The sequence below is a fragment of the Diorhabda sublineata genome, chromosome 6, assembly GCF_026230105.1.
Source record: "Diorhabda sublineata isolate icDioSubl1.1 chromosome 6, icDioSubl1.1, whole genome shotgun sequence".
NCBI lineage: Eukaryota > Metazoa > Arthropoda > Insecta > Coleoptera > Chrysomelidae > Diorhabda > Diorhabda sublineata.
The window spans coordinates 35,754,422-35,775,791 of NC_079479.1; the positions used below are offsets into that span (position 1 = coordinate 35,754,422).

Sequence of the window (21,370 nt, forward strand, 5' to 3'; positions counted from 1 at the left end):
TAAGAGTACACTGCGCATATGTTGGACACATGTATTTAATACAAGTTGAGCTGTCAAAGTGATTGTATTGTTGTTTGATGTGGCGGTGCATAACGTGAATGATTTCTAATTAAATCCAACCATTTAATCAGTGTACTGTTTTATAAAATGTAGGAAAAATGTATTTAAACCAGTGACGTGTTATTTTGTTAGTTATACTATAGAAAAAAAATTCATGTCAAGGACAGAAAGTTAGCACAATGGTACGAAGAAGTGAACTCTTCGGTATTTCTATAGTTGCTATAGTATGCCTTCTTTTAATCGGATTCAGTCAAAAAGACGTATCCACTTATCAAAGATCTCACAGATATCAGCAGTATTTAGATTTGGATGATAGTTTTAAATATACAAATAATACGGTGCCATCCATTGACGACGTGATTTCTAATAAAAATTCTTTGTTATCGAAAGAATTATTTAATTACAAATTTCCAGAAGGTACTAGTCTTGAAGATTATACACTTTCAACTGGTGGTAGGCCTATACGTACGGTAATTATCACTACTTGGAGATCAGGATCGACGTTTTTAGGTGATATACTTAATGCAGTACCCGGTAACTACTATCATTACGAACCGTTGTTAGAATTTGGTATAACTCAAATTAGAGGAAATCCCGAGGCGAGACAAGCACTAGATACTTTAAAAAGTTTATTACACTGTGATTATAGTAGTTTATATAGTTATTTGAATTTTGGGATGTCTCATGTTTATTTGTTCACCCATAACACCAGATTATGGGACCAGTGCGAGTTGTACCCGGCATATTGTTGGAATGCTACGTTTTTGAGTAAATTTTGTAAATTGTTTCCATTCCAAAGTATGAAAAGTGTGAGGTTAAGATTAGCTCTGGCTGAAGAACTATTACAAGACGACGAGTGAGTTTTTACATTTTTTCTTTAATATAAATATTAATGAATATCTCGTCTTTTGACAAAATTATTTTATTATTAACTAATCGTTAGATTTAAAAGATTATAGATAACTTTGTTTTCGACAATATAATTTTATAACATTTACTTTATACTTTTAAAACAATAAAATTCATCAAATGGATTTAAATTTATATCAAAACAGATAAAATAATTTTGTCAACAAAAATGATAAGAGGATTTTTGTCGAAAAACTTTCATACGAGGTGTATTCAAAAAATACGTTCAACAACTATACTGCAACCTATTTTAACTAGTAAAACTCGTACCCTGATGTATTTTCACAAGTATTAATTAAATTTAAACCCGTTTAAACTCGTCATTTTGCTACAAAATAACAAAAAAACCGCCAAGTATCTTCAGGAATTGTTTAAATCTGTTTCTAGTGGAATGGAAATGAATAAATTGAGGTTAGGGGATTGTGGGGACGTTCTTCAAACTCAAATTTATAAATTATGAAGGAATTTGTTCATTTGGGGTACTAGATACTAGGTACTAGGTTCAAAACTTTCTTTATTTTGTCGATATGCCTTATTACAATTTTTTTTTATAGTATTTAGTCAAAATTATATTTTTGTTTCCACCTCGTAACGAAAGTTTTTGCCCACCCTATAGTTTGTACCACAAGAACTCAATCGGAATGAGGTCGGGCGACTGTTTTATTTTTGTTAGGTTAGGTGGGTAAAAACTTTCGACCGGTAGTGTATATTACGATTGAAAAGTCATTTTCGTACGAGAGACGTATACATTCGAAGATATTTGTGAAAATTTTCGTTATTTTAGTTTAAATATTAAGGTAATATTATTGGTAAGAGATCCTCGTGGTACAATGCAGTCCCGAAAACATAGAGACTGGTGTCCTGGTATGCCCGACTGTGATCAACCGTCTAATTTATGTAAAGATTTGATTTCCGATTACGAGGCAGCTGGTACTCTTCAAATGTTTTACTCTGATCGATTCAGGTAAGTAAAATCTTTTTAGATAAAATTTCCGATGAAAGTTTGTAATTTTTCCAACTTGGCAACGCTGTAAGCTTACTTGTAATAAAAAGGCAGCGAGTAACACTGGAGTGCTCGATAAACCACGTGATTCAATATGGCGTTTCGAGGTAAACAGTTTTGTTGTGTGTTTTGATATAGTGAATGTTTTCGTGTTTATTTCGTTATGTGATTGAAAAAAAAATATTGTAGCGGAAAAATAGTGATGTAGGTGAATGGTATGTTGTTAAAAATTTGATCAAGTTACCTCATTACAATAATTAACATTTAATATTATAATTTAAAAACTACGTTGCCATGCTTAACTATATTTTAGAGGTGATTGGAAGTATTTTAGACGAAAATTTCCGGTTGAAACTTTTTATAATATTAGTTTTTGACTTGAAACCATTATAATAAACATTCATTTGCCTAAAAAAACTTTTTTACTTTCTTAATAGGGTTCTACGTTATGAAGATCTATCTTTGAACCCTTCGGTGATAATTAGAGATTTGTTCGACTTTTTGGGTTTATATTTCCACAAAGACGTGGAGAAATTTTTGAATACCCATACAAAATTCGATATAGGTGGTGTTTCGAGCACTTTTAGAGATTCTAAAAGTGCCCCTTTCCATTGGAAAGCTGATCTCGATTACACGGAAATTCAAAACATCGAGGAAGCTTGTGAGGAAGCTATGAGATTATGGGGGTACGTTAGGGCTAAAAATGTAACTGATATGAAAGAATTTAACCCCCTTACTTCGTATAGTATCAATTGATTAAGATTTGTTGATTTTATTCACTAAATCACTGTGATAACTGCATTTTTATGAAAATATATTTTATTTGTTTAACAAAATATTGCTATGTTTTCTTTTTAATTGCTTTTATGCAGTTGTAAAGCCAGTGATAACAATAATGAAATGGATTTTCTAAAAAATGCAATAAGTCATTTTTTTATACAAATATTACTGACAATTTTTTTAATTTCTATTTAAAAACTTGATTTACAATGAGTAAACAAGAAGTTTAAGTGCAAATTATAAAAAAAAATAAAAAAAATACGAAATATAATAATAACCTAACCTAACAATAATTAACGAATATAAAACTAAAAAATTCCGTTTATGAACCATGAAAAAATTCCAAAATTTATAATTTTTTTCAAATTTAATAAACAATTCAAAATTATTTTCTCGTGATCAGTGGCGTAACTATTTGAAAATGGCGCGACTTCCTTCTATCGGCGGCCATTGTTGAAATGACGTTTTGCTCACAATACACAAGAATCGTGTTTTAAAATACCTTTTTTCGTTTTTAATTACGTCGTTTATATTTGTATATATTTGATATTAATAAAAAAATGGAGTTTTCAAATATTAGTATCAAAATCGTGCTCAAATGGCAACGTTATACAACTCTTCTAATGCGGAAGCCATCCCTACTACCCGGTTGATACGCCATTGCTGTTTATATAAAAACATCAGACATCGCCTTGTTGATTGCAATTGTGCCTTTAGTCTACTAAACATTAAAATTAACGTGTTGTGAAATTATCAATTGATAATATTACTTGGTAAGTAATTTTTTAATATTAGCTGTTGTTTTTGATGAAATATTCAGTTTTGAACATGTAGTGGTTAGGTATTTTTCGGTATTTTATAATTTCACACATAACCTAAAATACGTTTATCCGAGATAATCTCGTAGATCAGCAGTTAAAGTGTTATATTTCATTTTTCTCGCGTATTTTGTTGTTATACGTGATTAAAGTAATTAAACTATTATAATTGATAAGATATTCGATATTTCAAAGGAATAAATTTAAAAAATCATTCCCAAAGAATGTTTCGAAAAAGTGAAACAAATTTTTGTATTTCTACATATTTCATGATTTGGAAGGTATTAAAAATCTGCATTTTAACAACTTATATAATTTCTACTTGTTAATTAGATACGAGGGTGTTAAAAAAATTGTTCAGTAATATAAAATAACGAAGTATACGTATATTGAAATTAAATACACACTTTACCTAGTTTTATTAGGTTTAATACAATTTATTTATTTTATATATAAAAAAAATAAATAATAGACTAGTCAAACTTTGCTCACGAATGTATTTGAAGAAAGAAAGGACTTTGGCAAATTTTCCTAAGCCCTTTTCGATGAAATTAGAATTTTTTACTATATTTTAGAATGGTATCTGAAATTGTGCATTTCTTAGAGAGTTGCAGGGATCAGAAACAACATTACCTATAAATAAACGTTGATAGTAGAAAGTTTTAAGGGATAAAAATAAATATTTCAGTGTAACTTTTCCAAATAAATACGTTCCATTTCAAAATTTTTGTTGTAAATGTAAATATTTCAAAATATAAGCAAATAATGCTGCTAAAACTATACAAAATGTCTTTTTTATTTGTTTACAATCAATTTTTCATAAAAATCCTATTGAAAAGAGTCATCGAACATCAGTTTAATATTGCCACGAGTGATACACAAAGTTAAAACCTTTGCTGGTTGTTTATAAGGGTTCATAGCTGCCTTATTGGGTGTCAAGATCCCTAAACCTTCTGAGTTGAACCTTTTAAGGTCACTAGGCTCGCCCAATTCTTCTTGACCGTTCATTGATGGGCTTGGTCTGCAGTTTCTACCTCCTCCATGCATCCTCTACAATTAAGATGGTCCGCTGTGCCTCTAGATGACCCTTTTCCATTTAGAAGACCAGTCACCAGTCGAATTTCGAATTTTTCTAATGAATTTAGAAAAGAAAATGGTTTTTCTTCAATGACAACGTCCGTTATTGAATTGTTTGACTTTATTATCTATGAGGCTACTTAGAAAAGTACCTGTCTCGAGAAAATTATAATTCAAAATCGAACCGTGCTCGATACCACATCAGTTTTCATTAGAAGCTGCTGTTTTATCGGTAACAAACATTTTGAAGCTGTTTCTGATCCCTACAAACTACTGCTTTTTATTTCGCTATATGTTTACAGCGAAAGTAAGCATATGATGCTGTACAGGATTAATTTTGCTCAAACACGTTTCAGATTATTTTTCTAGGGGTTTTCCAACGTTTCAAGGTTAATACTTGAAGCTAATCGATTTACAACCCCTTAATCATCTAATTTTTGTTTTTTTTTCTTCTATATGGTTCAAAATAGACTCCTCCGAAAGGGAACTATCTATTTGGAGGTATTTGGACTAGTCCTTTGAGGTACACAAACTTTTTGTTGAAATGTACAGGGTGTTGGAATACCGATCACTAGTTTTATGTCATTTCCGGTTATCCTGGGCAGGTCATTAGCTATTGTTATGAGTTTTCGGATTGGTTTCAATTTCTCCGTTGACGTGTCATCTGATGAAGCTACAGTAAGACTTTGGTCCGAAATCTGGAGGTTTCCATACACATTATGGTCGCTTTGTGTTAGTTGGAACGTTTAGAATTTGTTTGCACTCCGATACCAGCTTGAACGTGATCTCAACAGCTTTGAAAGTCCTCAAGAATTGTTAGCTGTTATTATTCTAGTCCACAGTTGTTAAAATTTTATTTTTTTGTTTGCGAATCACCAGTTTCTACTAGTTACATCATCAGGTGCAGTTACGGTGGATGCGATTTTGCTGTTGACCTGATGTACTAATTTTTCGGTTCCACCCGGTATATGTGGCAAAACAACTGACGTCAACTAGTGGAGATTTTCGTTTCGTTTTGTTTTGGGTTAAATACTCCTCCCATGTTGCCAAATTGCTTTAAAAATATTGAGATTCGTGGCGCTGGCAACATCTAACTCGTAGCGTTCGCCAACAGCACAGGGCCGGCTTGAATTTGAATCATCGACTGAATGATTTATTATTTCAATGAATATCCTGTACAGTGTTAGTGTTTTGTTACGATTTTTTCGATCTCCCTGTTATTGTCAATTGTTTGGTGAAAAATTCATAAGAATTTTCGTAGCGATTTTGTAAAAAAAAATTTGAGTCAGTAGAAGCATATCTTGTTAGAACTGACTAATTGTAAAGTATAGATAGAATGTGCCTTTTTTCAAAAAATTATTATAATTAGGCACGATACATCGCACTGTGACATTTTTATACGATCGAAAAAATAATTTTTTTGGAAAAAAATTCATACAATTTTTCGTTTTTGGAAAATTTCGCGTCCTTCCTGTTTTTTGGTTTCTGAAGGTGGTAATATGTGGGGTAAATGTAATCACGTTTTGTGTATAACCAAATCGGTATAACTACTCCGCTAGGGGGTTGAAAAGGGGTGAGAAAAGTTTTTTTTTTTTTAAATTTACGGGTAAACTAAACTTGCCAGAAAAATTTTTTTCATACAAATGTTGTGTATTATTCAAAAATCTATAATTTTTGTGAAAATTATTTTTTTCATAACATCAAAATCTGCGAGTTAATTGTAGAAAACGAAATTTTTTGTTTAATAACGAAAAAAAAAAAGAAAATTGAAAAAATTTATAGAAATATCGAAAAAAAGTTATTCCCTACACGTCCCAACCTTTTATGTATATTAAAATGACGTAAATGACATTGACATCTGTCAAATTTTCACTATTTCTATGTTCCGGTGTACACTAAAAACGATTCCAGGGTTCTAAAGTAATTTATATCGTTAGTTTTAATGCCATTTTTGAAATTGGGTTAAAAATGTGTATTCCAAGAATGATCTGACAAAAAAAAATTGGGAACCTCTGGTATACACGACGTTATCAATTTTCCAGCTTCGGGAAACTTCGTGTTGCGTCGGCGCGAGCGTGTATTTCGCGCGCAATCGCCGCCATTTCATGTTGTTTCAATTCACGCATGTCAAAATGTTTTATTTGAACGGATAATTGTATGAATTTTTTTTCAACTGTTTTCGAACAAATTACGGAGCCTAAAGTAGATTGTTCACGCCGCCACTACCACGATTTGGGCTTCCATTGTAGGAGATTTTGTAATTTTTAATGAAAATTTGAATCGCTTTTGTATTTTTTAGTGCATAGGGTCGAAACTATGAAATAAATGGTTTTTAATACATCGATTACACAATTTATCCATTTATTGAACAAATTGACTTTCTTTACATTTCAAAAATGTCGAAATTATAAGATTTTTTCGCCATCAAATGCAGTAAATTTCGAAATTAGAGCAAAAACGTCAACTGCCGTGTAGATTACGAATTTTTTGATACCCTGTATATTTTCACTGCTAACTCAACTTCACGTGGTATTAAATAAAAAAAATTCAGACCAAATTAGGTTATTTTAGGATAAATCACAATTTTCTTCATTATGTATATCAGCCTGAGTGCGTCTCTGGCCATTATTTCAATATGTTTTACGTAAACAAATAATTTTTAATTGTTTTTATATGAAATATACCCTTTTCCTGATTAAAAATCTTATGAATTCGACATAAATAGTTTTTATGGTTATAAATTTAATTTATTTTATTTATATTTGCAAAAAAATCGTGCGAAAATGAATTCCTAAAATACATAATGGAATTAAAACGACATTTATCTGAGGTTAGAACGAGTTCAACTTATAAGATCACAGATTACCGTGTTTTAATTACGTTACTTACAAGATGGCAGCATTTTAGGAATATCATTTCGATTATATCATATCATAGTTCCTATTATCCAACTTTCAAGTATTATTCATGTATATTTCTTGGTGATATTTAAATTTTGAATTATTTTGCTTTTTTTTTATCGTAATATATTCAAAAATCGAAACGTCTTTTATTTCAAACCTTCGCCATTTTGGAATCACATGACAGAAACTTATTTTCAACATGATCAGACACTCAAATTGCATTATCCAACTACGAGGATAAAATAATTCATAATATAATTTATTAGTAAACATAAACACAATGGATAACTTGGAAAACACGCTAATTTCTATTCTCAACAATAACTTCAATGCTATAATCCCGAGTAGTTTGTCTATACTAAACTGAAATGTTTGGAACTGTCATCGATTACGATTCCGAATACCCTACCACTGACGTGCGTTAGACAGTGTACTTATCAGTGTTGGTGTAGTGTATGCATCTACCATAGATATATATATCCACTGACAAGCGCGACGTTAGCGCCCTCTATTTATTAATAGAAATACTTATCGTGCTGTTATTACTGGAATCTATAATTACAGAAGTCTATATACGATATGACTGTATTCTGTGATTTAAAATACTTACTTCGACCACTAGAGAGCAGTGGTAGTAGATTTGTCTATTTAATGTATTTTATAGAATAAGACTATTGGTTTATATTCTGTCAAATCATGTGAATATTATTACGGTTTCCACTACATTTAAATAATGATTTTATAAAATATTTATATGAATATATGATAAATGTGTATGGGAGTTAATCCGTTTTCCATCCCCTCAATTCAACCCTGTGCTAGCGCACGACTGTTGCCATGGTCAGTTTAGAAAGTGCCTTTTACGCATATTCTCGAAATGTTCGTTGTCAGAAGTGATTTGTTTGCGATATTCCCCTTCAAATTTTGCTAGAATATCAAACGTGGAGTAGAATTCGATATATATAGAGTGCGATAAATTGTTTAATCGGTTTTTTGAGCATCTGTCGTCTGATAATTTATAATTTACGTTTCAACTTTGCTTCTTGTGTTGTGGTGTCGGTAACTGGATGACAAAATGTACATTTTTGGAGGCATTATTCACGAAATAAAAGGATGTTTAAGAAAGTGAAAGGTAATTATAACTATTTTATTTATTCGTTCTCAAGTTCATTGTTAGTATGTTATGGAAAGTGATATAAATCCGGAGAAATTCGAAATTAGTTAAATTACTGCAGCAGTAATTAGTAGAAGGGAAAGTAAAAACAATACTTATTATTTTTTTTTACCGTAAATTCTGTAGTATATACAAATTTCATCTATAGCGTGTTCCAAAAACTATTTTAGCACAAAAAGTAGCAATCACGTGTTATTTTTTAGTCGTATACGGGGTATATCGGAAAATATAAATTTAAGATATATGTATTAACATATTTTGAGTATTTTTTGACACACCTTGTACACGACTTATATCTAATAATTGCATCTTGGGTGTAAACTCACAAAAATTGATTATAAAAGATTAATTCGTTTGTATATTATTTTTTAGGACATACTGTATGTTGCTATTTCCGTATTATCAGTATATTGATTTCAAAATTATATGTGGGAGTGTATGAGCATAATTTTACTTATTACGAACCATTTGTATATGAAACGTTAAAACAGATATATAAAATAGTTGTAAATTTTAACAAAAGATGGAGTTTGGATAAGTTTTAAGTAAAAGAACTATAGATATAATTACGAAAAAGCTCATTTTTCTTGTCCTAGATATTTTTCTATCGTTTTTTATCCCCTTTGACTGTATCTTGTAAAAAAAAATAAACGAAGCAAATAAAAAATCGTTATTTACATATATAGATGTCAGTTTTCTAACCTGAAAATCGTTTTATTTAATGTCCACGTCTTATCTGATTATTAGACACTCCAAGATATATAAAACTATTATTTATTTTATATTTAGACTATCGTCGATATTCTTTCTGTCATATTTGTTTATATTAGATTTTCAAAAGGCGTTAAAACCTATAAAATAAATCGAAAACGTTTTATTTAAAATAAGTTATGCTAAAATACATTCCGAGTACGTCCCTGTATAATCTTATATTATTTTCTCAACCAAGATGTCAGTTTCCTAACCTAAAAATCGTTTTATTTAATGTCCACGTCTTATCTGATTATTAGACACTCCAAGATATATAAAACTATTATTTATTTTATATTTAGACTATCGTCGATATTCTTTCTGTCATATTTGTTTATATTAGATTTTCAAAAGGCGTTAAAACCTATAAAATAAATCGAAAACTTTTTATTTAAAATATGTTATGCTTAAATAAATTCCGAGTACGTCCCTGTCTAATCTTATATTATTTTCTCAACCAAGATGTCAGTTTCCTAACCTAAAAATCGTTTTATTTAATGTCCACGTCTTATCTGATTATTAGACACTCCAAGATATATAAAACTATTATTTATTTTATATTTAGACTATCGTCGATATTCTTTCTGTCATATTTGTTTATATTAGATTTTCAAAAGGCGTTAAAACCTATAAAATAAATCGAAAACTTTTTATTTAAAATATGTTATGCTTAAATAAATTCCGAGTACGTCCCTGTCTAATCTTATATTATTTTCTCAACCAAGATGTCAGTTTCCTAACCTAAAAATCGTTTTATTTAATGTCCACGTCTTATCTGATTATTAGACACTCCAAGATATATAAAACTATTATTTATTTTATATTTAGACTATCGTCGATATTCTTTCTGTCATATTTGTTTATATTAGATTTTCAAAAGGCGTTAAAACCTATAAAATAAATCGAAAACGTTTTATTTAAAATAAGTTATGCTAAAATACATTCCGAGTACGTCCCTGTATAATCTTATATTATTTTCTCAACCAAGATGTCAGTTTCCTAACCTAAAAATCGTTTTATTTAATGTCCACGTCTTATCTGATTATTAGACACTCCAAGATATATAAAACTATTATTTATTTTATATTTAGACTATCGTCGATATTCTTTCTGTCATATTTGTTTATATTAGATTTTCAAAAGGCGTTAAAACCTATAAAATAAATCGAAAACTTTTTATTTAAAATATGTTATGCTTAAATAAATTCCGAGTACGTCCCTGTCTAATCTTATATTATTTTCTCAACCAAGATGTCAGTTTCCTAACCTAAAAATCGTTTTATTTAATGTCCACGTCTTATCTGATTATTAGACACTCCAAGATATATAAAACTATTATTTATTTTATATTTAGACTATCGTCGATATTCTTTCTGTCATATTTGTTTATATTAGATTTTCAAAAGGCGTTAAAACCTATAAAATAAATCGAAAACTTTTTATTTAAAATATGTTATGCTTAAATAAATTCCGAGTACGTCCCTGTCTAATCTTATATTATTTTCTCAACCAAGATGTCAGTTTCCTAACCTAAAAATCGTTTTATTTAATGTCCACGTCTTATCTGATTATTAGACACTCCAAGATATATAAAACTATTATTTATTTTATATTTAGACTATCGTCGATATTCTTTCTGTCATATTTGTTTATATTAGATTTTCAAAAGGCGTTAAAACCTATAAAATAAATCGAAAACGTTTTATTTAAAATAAGTTATGCTAAAATACATTCCGAGTACGTCCCTGTCTAATCTTACATTATTTTCTCAACCAAGATGGCAGTTTCCTAACCTAAAAATCGTTTTATTTAATGTCCACGTCTTATCTGATTATTAGACACTCAAAGATATATAAAACTATTATTTATTTTATATTTAGACTATCGTCGATATTCTTTCTGTCATATTTGTTTATATTAGATTTTCAAAAGGCGTTAAAACCTATAAAATAAATCGAAAACTTTTTATTTAAAATAAGTTATGTTGAAATGAATTCCGAGTACGTCCCTGCCTAATCTACGCCCAAGTAATATTCCTCGTATCTATAAATCGTTGAAGAGAATTCCAAGAAGTTGTGTAAACCGAAAAATTAAAAGAGAAAAAAAAATTGTATGATGTAAAGAGTCTCTACGGTCCGAAGACATAGCGTAGTCATCATATTTAGCGAAACGCGGCGGCGGGAAGATCGTGGTGTTGGCGACTGTCGCCTTCATCGAGAGTTGTAGAAGGAAGCTGAAAATAAAATAAGAATTCCCCACTCGGTTATATATTCGCCAAACACCAAATTCCTACTCTTCTAGCTTAAACGATGGCAGTGTGTGCATCAGTTCGGCGGGATAAGCGTGATTGTTTTTTGGAGTGAAATTTGTGACTGTTAATCTTAACAGGTAATTTAACATTGGATTGAGTGTAGTATCGTTTGCTTTAACTGCTTCCTGTTATTTGTATTGTTGATTAGAAGAGTTTGACTTTAGTTTTCGTTGTTAAAAATAAATCCTTAACTTTGTTTGTGGTTCTGAATGGTTTTATCTGCTGAACGACACATTGCACAACAACAGGAATTTCCGGCGTGAGTTTTGTGTACAAGGTGTCTCAAAATTCATAAATATAATTATTGCCAACCAACAAATTGATTATTATCAAAGATAATCTGTATTTTTTTTAACGGTTATCGAATTTTACATTCAACCTCGTACAGTTAATTCAAATTTGACGATTTTATATATAAAACTGTCAAAATTATAATTTATTTTTCTCGTGATTAATGTCTGTCAAAGGAAACGTCATATATGACTAATTTTTTTATTTCAACCTTCTTGCGCAAGCGCCACGACCCTAGTATACTGCTGACGTAATCAGTCAATTTTTTCACTATGTTGGGTTTGTACTTTTACGCGTTGGGGTCGGTCTGTTATGCTAAATTTTTATTTAAAATCAAAATTCACCGTATATTTCGATTATACCTTGTATATTTCTTCTATTTGAAAGTATATTCTTACGTATCAATTGTTTTATGAAGAAGAATTAACATAAATACGTCTTTTTACTCCATAACCTCACTTTACGTATCCTCCCAACCATTTAATTCATAACAATACATAATTTTATATGTTTATATAATTTTTAACACAGATTTATTAAAATACGCTAAATATAGTTTTTTTATTAATTTTAATAACTAAAATCTTACTAACGAAATGTAAATATATGTAAAATACGTTATGAACTAAACCAATGTTGCCAATTTGTTTTATTACACTTTCTCGTCGTTAAACTACTGCTGAATTGACATAAGATCGAAATAAAAATTGACGTGGGAAAAACAGTGATGCCAATTTTCTCTCAAACATTTCCTATATAAAAACAAAAATTCCTTCAGGTTTTTAGACAAATTGAATTGAAGTTGATATTGAAATTGCATAATATCAAATACTTTTTTCCAAATTTGAGGCAAAAACAACTCAAGTAGGTAAGTAAAGTAAAAAATCCGAAGCTTTCTGAAGCCCTGTATAATTTTCTTCTAGAAATTCGAAGCCTAATTTATTTTCGTTATTTTAAATTTGTAACTTTCACCCCATATATTACGGCAGCCATTTTGTTTGATACTATCGATCAATTACAGTCGAACACGTCAATCTTTTTTCATTCGACTGCATCGAATCGATTCATATCGATCCGTAACCACGCGCCTTAATAGACAGGAATGGCGTGTAATATTTTTAAGTTGACTTTTAACCGGCTGATTAAAATTCTGTTGTTTCCTATTCAAATTTGAATTATTATTATTATTAGTTCGTCTGAGTATTTTAACATGCGAGTCTTTCTTCCGATTAACATATAGCAGATAAGTTCTGACAGAAATCTGCACACATATAAATATAGTGGTCAAGGACCTTCGTCGAACGACAGACTTTATACAAACATGGCGGGAAGTACGTTTAATGTTAACAAATTCTAAAACCAATAAATTAACTCGGAAACTTGGTAAATAAATATTTCATTTAACTTAATTCCCAGGACGTAACATAGTATCCTGAAAAATATTCAGTACTTTTTTTATTTTGAATAACCTCATAGACGTTGATGAACCACCCTATTTAAATGTCAATGAACACTGGTTAAAGTTGTCACGTCATCGGTTTCTTTGCAGTGCGGTGTTGTCACTATTTCTTCGAATTCTGTATAATAATTTTTTTATATATTTACATAGAAAAGGGGAAGTTTTCACTACAAAATACTCACATAGTGTAGAAAACACATTGTATAGATTATACGAGAGGGTGATAAAAAAATAGTCCGGGTACTAGGAGGAGAGGACATTCAGGATTTTGACCATTATTCGATCCAAATATACATTTTTAAACATTCTTTTTTTTGTAGCCCAGTATATTTTTTAGTTTCATAACCGATATAAAACAGATGCGTGATAAACAGCAGCGATGACAGTAACAGTCATCATTTTAAGAAATATTTGACGTAATCATTGATTTGAAAAATCGGTCTTTTCATAAACGTACATCCAGGGCCGGCTTAAGCTCATTTAGAGCTTTATCTACGGGATCTTTTTGTACACTAGCGAATCCAAGGAGGGACTCTTAGATATATTAATCGTAATGGAGGTGTGGTTTGAACAAGATGGCGGTCACAACCATCGATAAAGCATGAGTAGAAAACTCTGTTTTTATAGTCATATATCTCTGAAAATAATTACATTCGAAATGTAAAAATTTCACGTGTTATGAATTAATTCTTCTTGATTCATTAGAGCCTCAGTATAAAATTCTATCTCTCATAGTTTAAGAGCTATAGTCATATTTATAGGATCGTGACATTTCATATGTCAACCGCAACGAGCAATTTTATAGTCGTATATCTCAGAAACTAATTACATTCGAAATGTGAAAATTTCACGTGTTATGAATCAATTCTTCCTGATTCAGTAGAGCCTCAGTATAAAATTCTATCTCTCATAGTTTAAGAACTATAGTCATATTTATAGGATCGTGACATTTCATATGTCAACCGCAACGAGCAATTTTATAGTCGTATATCTCAGAAACTAATTACATTCGAAATGTGAAAATTTCACGTGTTATGAATCAATTCTTCCTGATTCAGTAGAGCCTCAGTAAAAAATTCTATCTCTTCTAGTTATAGAGCTATACTCATATTTATAGGTTCGTGACATTTCATATGTCAACCGCATCGATCAACTTTATAGTCGTATATCTCAGAAAATAATTACATTCGAAATGTGGGAATTTCACGTGTTATGAATCAATTCTTCCTGATTTAGTAGAGCCTCAGTATAAAATTCTATCTCTCATAGTTTAAGAGCTATAGTCATATTTATAGGATCGTGACATTTCATATGTCAACCGCATCGAGCAACTTTATGGTCGTATATCTCAGAAAATAATTATATTCGAAATGTAAAAATTTCACGTGTTATGAATCAATTCTTCCTGATTCAGTAGAGCCTCAGTATAAAATTCTATCTCTCATAGTTTAAGAGCTATAGTCATATTTATAGGATCGTGACATTTCATATGTCAACCGCATCGAGCAACTTTATGGTCGTATATCTCAGAAAATAATTATATTCGAAATGTAAAAATTTCACTTGTTATGAATCAATTCTTCCTGATTCAGTAGAGCCTCAGTATAAAATTCTATCTCTCATAGTTTAAGAGCTATAGTCATATTTATAGGATCGTGACATTTCATATGTCAACCGCAACGAGCAACTTTATAGTCGTATATCTCAGAAACTAATTACATTCGAAATGTGAAAATTTCACGTGTTATGAATCAATTCTTCCTGATTCAGTAGAGCCTCAGTAAAAAATTCTATCTCTTCTAGTTATAGAGCTATACTCATATTTATAGGTTCGTGACATTTCATATGTCAACCGCATCGAGCAACTTTATAGTCGTATATCTCAGAAAATAATTACATTCGAAATGTGAAAATTTCACGTGTTATGAATCAATTCTTCCTGATTCAGTAGAGCCTCAGTATAAAATTCTATCTCTCATAGTTTAAGAGCTATAGTCATATTTATAGGATCGTGACATTTCATATGTCAACCGCATCGAGCAACTTTATAGTCGTATATCTCAGAAAATATATTCATATTTATAGTATTGCTATTAGTAACGAAAACTTTTTAATTCAAATTTAATTTCTGTGTATTTTTTTTTTAATTCAATGTAGTACCATCCTGCTTTTTTTCAACAACTTTTAAATCCGACAATTTTTCGACCCACAATATTTTCACATCGTACTGTATATGTGAGATAAAAATTTAATCGAACAAATCTCCTTAGAAACGCCTCGTATTCAGAACGCATAACTGTTACAAAATAATCGAACGGCTATAGGATAAAAAAGTGATATGACCTTGTACTTAAGAAAGCCAAGCAACTTGTTAACGTTCAACTTTGTATTTATATCTTTCGTATTTCGTTAGAAACGGATATTTCGAGGAGTTGCACATACGAGAAGTTAGTGGAAATTGAAAATTAGTTGCCAGAATGACGAAATTTCATTTACCACTAACATCAAGACATGGATGATCGCGTTTTGTTCTCCGAGTTTTGGATGGAATTTCGGACGCAGACAGGACGGAAATCACTGCCACGCCATTTTGGTTTTCATATACTTCAACGATCTCAGTCGCGCAGACGCAGTTAACATGTTATTTATAAGGAATATTTATCAATACGAAATATTTTTTAGTTTGGAATATATTAATAGTATTTTGAGTGGTATTTCCATAATAATTGGAAAAATGGCGATTCATTCATTCTTGATTATAATTCTAATCGTGTTTAAAACGATGGATCGAATTTTGTCTCGAAAGATTTGCAGACAAAAGACAGTTAACGAATTCGACTTTTGCATTGGGTTAAATTAAATTATTGTGGTAGACAACAGGACCGGTATGGTCGGTCAAATCGACGAAAATTGTGGTAGAAATAATTGTTATTTGAGAAAGGTGTGTTTATCTAAAATTAACTTCGGGGAAATCGCGAGGCGGACAGTTAGATTGATGGTAGTAATAATAGGTTAGAACCGACATGAACTAATAAAAGAAACTTAATTTTTGGGAACTGGATATAAGAGAATTAATAATTTCGAAGATATTGATTTCGGGGACGGTGTAGTAACATAAAAATCCGGTATTTTCGAAATACAGAGTGTTAAAGTACCAGAAATCAAGTTCATATACTTTAAGAACCTGCATCTCGGAAAGTAGGTGTAAGTGAGCGTTAAAAATTATGTGGGTTATAGAGCAATTCTTCCCAAACGAATAGAGCCTCCGTATAAAACTCTAGCCTCAATAGTTCTAGAGATATGAGTAAATTTATAGGTTGATGACATTTTCGCTTACTCAAAAACATTGAGCAACTTTGAAGTCGTGTATCTCGGAAAATAATTGCAGGGGAAATGTGAAAATTTGACTGTTCGGAGAACAATTCGTCCTTAATCGATAGAATATCAATATAAAACTCTATCTCTAACGGTTCAAGAGATATGAGTAACTTTATCGGATGATGACATTTTCGCTTACTCAAAAACATTGAGCAACTTTGAAGTCGTGTATCTCAGAAACTAGTTGAAGGCGAAATGTTAAAATTGCACAGTTTGAGGAGCAATTCGTCCTAAATCGATAGAGTATTAGTATAAAACTCTATCTCTAACGGTTCAAGAGATATGATTAACTTTATCGGATTATGACATTTTCGCTTACTCAAAAACATTGAGCAACTTTGAAGTCGTGTATCTCGGAAAATAATTGCAGGGGAAATGTAAGAATTTGAATGTTCGGAGATCAATTCGTCCTTAATCGATAGAATATCAGTATGAAACTCTATCTCTAACGGTTTAAGAGATATGAGTAACTTTATCGGATTATGACATTTTCGTATACTCAAAAAACATTGAGCAACTTTGTAGTCTTGTATCTCGGAAAATAATTGCGGGAGAAATGTGAAAATTTGACTGTTCGGAGAGCAATTCGTCCTTAATCGATAGAATATCAATATAAAACTATCTCTAACGGTTCAAGAGATATGAGTATGTTTATCGGATGATGACATTTTCGCTTACTCAAAAACATTGAGCAACTTTGAAGTCGTGTATCTCGGAAAATAATTGCGGGAGAAATGTGAAAATTTGACTGTTCGGAGAGCAATTCGTCCTTAATCGATAGAATATCAGTATGAAACTCTATCTCTAACGGTTTAAGAGATATGAGTAACTTTATCGGATTATGACATTTTCGTATACTCAAAAAACATTGAGCAACTTTGTAGTCTTGTATCTCGGAAAATAATTGCGGGAGAAATGTGAAAATTTGACTGTTCGGAGAGCAATTCGTCCTTAATCGATAGAATATCAATATAAAACTATCTCTAACGGTTCAAGAGATATGAGTATGTTTATCGGATGATGACATTTTCGCTTACTCAAAAACATTGAGCAACTTTGAAGTCGTGTATCTCGGAAAATAATTGCAGGGGAAATGTAAAAATTTGACTGTTCGGAGAGCAATTCGTCCCTAATCGATAGAATATCAGTAGAAAACTCTATCTCTAACGGTTCAAGAGATATGATTAACTTTATCGGATTATGACATTTTCGTATACTCAAAAACATTAAGCAACTTTGTAGTCTTGTATCTCGGAAAATAATTGCGGGAGAAATGTGAAAATTTGACTGTTCGGAGAGCAATTCCTCCTTAATCGATAGAATATCAATATAAAACTCTATCTCTAACGGTTCAAGAGATATGAGTATGTTTATCGGATGATGACATTTTCGCTTACTCAAAAACATTGAGCAACTTTGAAGTCGTGTATCTCGGAAAATAATTGCAGGGGAAATGTGAAAATTTGACTGTTCGGAGAGCAATTCGTCCCTAATCGATAGAATATCAGTAGAAAACTCTATCTCTAACGGTTCAAGAGATATGATTAACTTTATCGGATTATGACATTTTCGTATACTCAAAAACATTGAGCAACTTTGTAGTCTTGTATCTCGGAAAATAATTGCGGGAGAAATGTGAAAATTTGACTGTTCGGAGAGCAATTCGTCCTTAATCGATAGAATATCAATATAAAACTCTATATCTAACGGTTCAAGAGATATGAGTATGTTTATCGGATGATGACATTTTCGCTTACTCAAAAACATTGAGCAACTTTGAAGTCGTGTATCTCGGAAAATAATTGCAGGGGAAATGTGAAAATTTGACTGTTCGGAGAGCAATTCGTCCCTAATCGATAGAATATCAGTAGAAAACTCTATCTCTAACGGTTCAAGAGATATGAGTAACTTTATCGGATTATGACATTTTCGTATACTCAAAAACATTAAACAACTTTGAAGTCGTGTATCTCGGAAAATAATTGCAGGGGAAATGTAAAAATTTGACTGTTCGGAGAGCAATTCGTCCTTAATCGATAGAATATCAGTATGAAACTCTATCTCTAACGGTTTAAGAGATATGAGTAACTTTATCGGATTATGACATTTTCGTATACTCAAAAAACATTGAGCAACTTTGAAGTCTTGTATCTCGGAAAATAATTGCAGGGGAAATGTGAAAATTTGACTGTTCGGAGAGCAATTCTTCTCTAATCGATAGAATATCAGTAGAAAACTCTATCTCTAACGGTTTAAGAGATATGATTAACTTTATCGGATTATGACATTTTCGTATACTCAAAAACATTAAGCAACTTTGAAGTCGTGTATCTCGGAAAATAATTGCAGGGGAAATGTAAAAATTTGACTGTTCGGAGAGCAATTCGTCCTTAATCGATAGAATATCAGTATGAAACTCTATCTCTAACGGTTTAAGAGATATGAGTAACTTTATCGGATTATGACATTTTCGTATACTCAAAAAACATTGAGCAACTTTGTAGTCTTGTATCTCGGAAAATAATTGCGGGAGAAATGTGAAAATTTGACTGTTCGGAGAGCAATTCGTCCCTAATCGATAGAATATCAGTAGAAAACTCTATATCTAACGGTTCAAGAGATATGAGTAACTTTATCGGATGATGACATTTTCGCTTACTCAAAAACATTGAGCAACTTTGTAGTCTTGTATCTCGGAAAATAATTGCAGGGGAAATGTGAAAATTTGACTGTTCGGAGAGCAATTCGTCCTTAATCGATAGAATATCAGTAGAAAACTCTATCTCTAACGGTTCAAGAGATATGAGTAACTTTATAGGATTATGACATTTTCGCTTACTCAAAAACATTGAGCAACTTTGAAGTCTTGTATCTCGGAAAATAATTGCAGGGGAAATGTGAAAATTTGACTGTTCGGAGAGCAATTCGTCCTTAATCGATAGAATATCAATATAAAACTCTATATCTAACGGTTCAAGAGATATGAGTATGTTTATCGGATGATGACATTTTCGCTTACTCAAAAACATTGAGCAACTTTGAAGTCTTGTATCTCGGAAAATAATTGCAGGGGAAATGTGAAAATTTGACTGTTCGGAGAGCAATTCGTCCTTAATCGATAGAATATCAGTATGAAACTCTATCTCTAACGGTTCAAGAGATATGAGTAACTTTATCGGATGATGACATTTTCGCTTACTCAAAAACATTGAGCAACTTTGTAGTCTTGTATCTCGGAAAATAATTGCAGGGGAAATGTGAAAATTTGACTGTTCGGAGAGCAATTCGTCCTTAATCGATAGAATATCAGTATGAAACTCTATCTCTAACGGTTCAAGAGATATGAGTAACTTTATAGGATTATGACATTTTCGCTTACTCAAAAACATTGAGCAACTTTGTAGTCTTGTATCTCGGAAAATAATTGCAGGGGAAATGTGAAAATTTGACTGTTCGGAGAGCAATTCGTCCTTAATCGATAGAATATCAGTAGAAAACTCTATCTCTAACGGTTCAAGAGATATGAGTAACTTTATAGGATTATGACATTTTCGCTTACTCAAAAACATTGAGCAACTTTGAAGTCTTGTATCTCGGAAAATAATTGCAGGGGAAATGTGAAAATTTGACTGTTCGGAGAGCAATTCGTCCTTAATCGATAGAATATCAATATAAAACTCTATATCTAACGGTTCAAGAGATATGAGTATGTTTATCGGATGATGACATTTTCGCTTACTCAAAAACATTGAGCAACTTTGAAGTCTTGTATCTCGGAAAATAATTGCAGGGGAAATGTGAAAATTTGACTGTTCGGAGAGCAATTCGTCCTTAATCGATAGAATATCAGTATGAAACTCTATCTCTAACGGTTCAAGAGATATGAGTAACTTTATCGGATGATGACATTTTCGCTTACTCAAAAACATTGAGCAACTTTGTAGTCTTGTATCTCGGAAAATAATTGCAGGGGAAATGTGAAAATTTGACTGTTCGGAGAGCAATTCGTCCTTAATCGATAGAATATCAGTAGAAAACTCTATCTCTAACGGTTCAAGAGATATGAGTAACTTTATAGGATTATGACATTTTCGCTTACTCAAAAACATTGAGCAACTTTGAAGTCTTGTATCTCGGAAAATAATTGCAGGGGAAATGTGAAAATTTGACTGTTCGGAGAGCAATTCGTCCTTAATCGATAGAATATCAATATAAAACTCTATATCTAACGGTTCAAGAGATATGAGTATGTTTATCGGATGATGACATTTTCGCTTACTCAAAAACATTGAGCAACTTTGAAGTCTTGTATCTCGGAAAATAATTGCAGGGGAAATGTGAAAATTTGACTGTTCGGAGAGCAATTCGTCCTTAATCGATAGAATATCAGTATGAAACTCTATCTCTAACGGTTCAAGAGATATGAGTAACTTTATCGGATGATGACATTTTCGCTT

At 31.2% G+C, this 21,370-nt stretch overlaps 2 protein-coding genes across 6 annotated transcripts in view; both read left to right on the forward strand.

The window, feature by feature from the left end:
- The first annotated feature begins 25 nt into the window (after positions 1-25).
- LOC130445686 (carbohydrate sulfotransferase 4-like) lies at positions 26-7,690 on the forward strand. The gene is made up of 3 exons (XM_056781490.1): positions 26-916; positions 1,754-1,933; positions 2,410-7,690. The coding sequence occupies exons 1-3, from the start codon at positions 240-242 to the stop codon at positions 2,726-2,728; spliced, it is 1,176 nt and encodes a 391-aa protein (XP_056637468.1). The 5' UTR covers positions 26-239; the 3' UTR covers positions 2,729-7,690.
- A 576-nt stretch (positions 7,691-8,266) lies between these two features.
- LOC130445516 (beta-1,4-glucuronyltransferase 1-like) overlaps positions 8,267-21,370 on the forward strand; it is a 31,367-nt gene continuing 18,263 nt past the window's right edge. The window contains exon 1 of one of the 5 annotated variants that reach the window (XM_056781172.1): positions 8,267-8,682. The gene's annotated coding sequence lies outside the window, so the exon portion shown is untranslated. Of the gene's footprint in view, positions 8,683-11,768; positions 11,863-11,977; positions 12,045-21,370 lie in introns of those variants that run through there. The other 4 variants (XM_056781175.1, XM_056781176.1, XM_056781173.1 and 1 more) reach the window with 4 other exon arrangements.

What these genes read in the sequence shown, in the direction of transcription:
- LOC130445686 (XM_056781490.1), top strand. Translation starts at nt 240, where the DNA reads ATGGTACGAAGAAGTGAACTCTTCGGTATTTCTATAGTTGCTATAGTA. An exon ending in GAACTATTACAAGACGACGA is followed by an intron (nt 917 to 1,753) that starts GTGAGTTTTTAC and finishes TCGTTATTTTAG; the next exon opens with TTTAAATATTAAGGTAATAT. An exon ending in TTTTACTCTGATCGATTCAG is followed by an intron (nt 1,934 to 2,409) that starts GTAAGTAAAATC and finishes CTTTCTTAATAG; the next exon opens with GGTTCTACGTTATGAAGATC.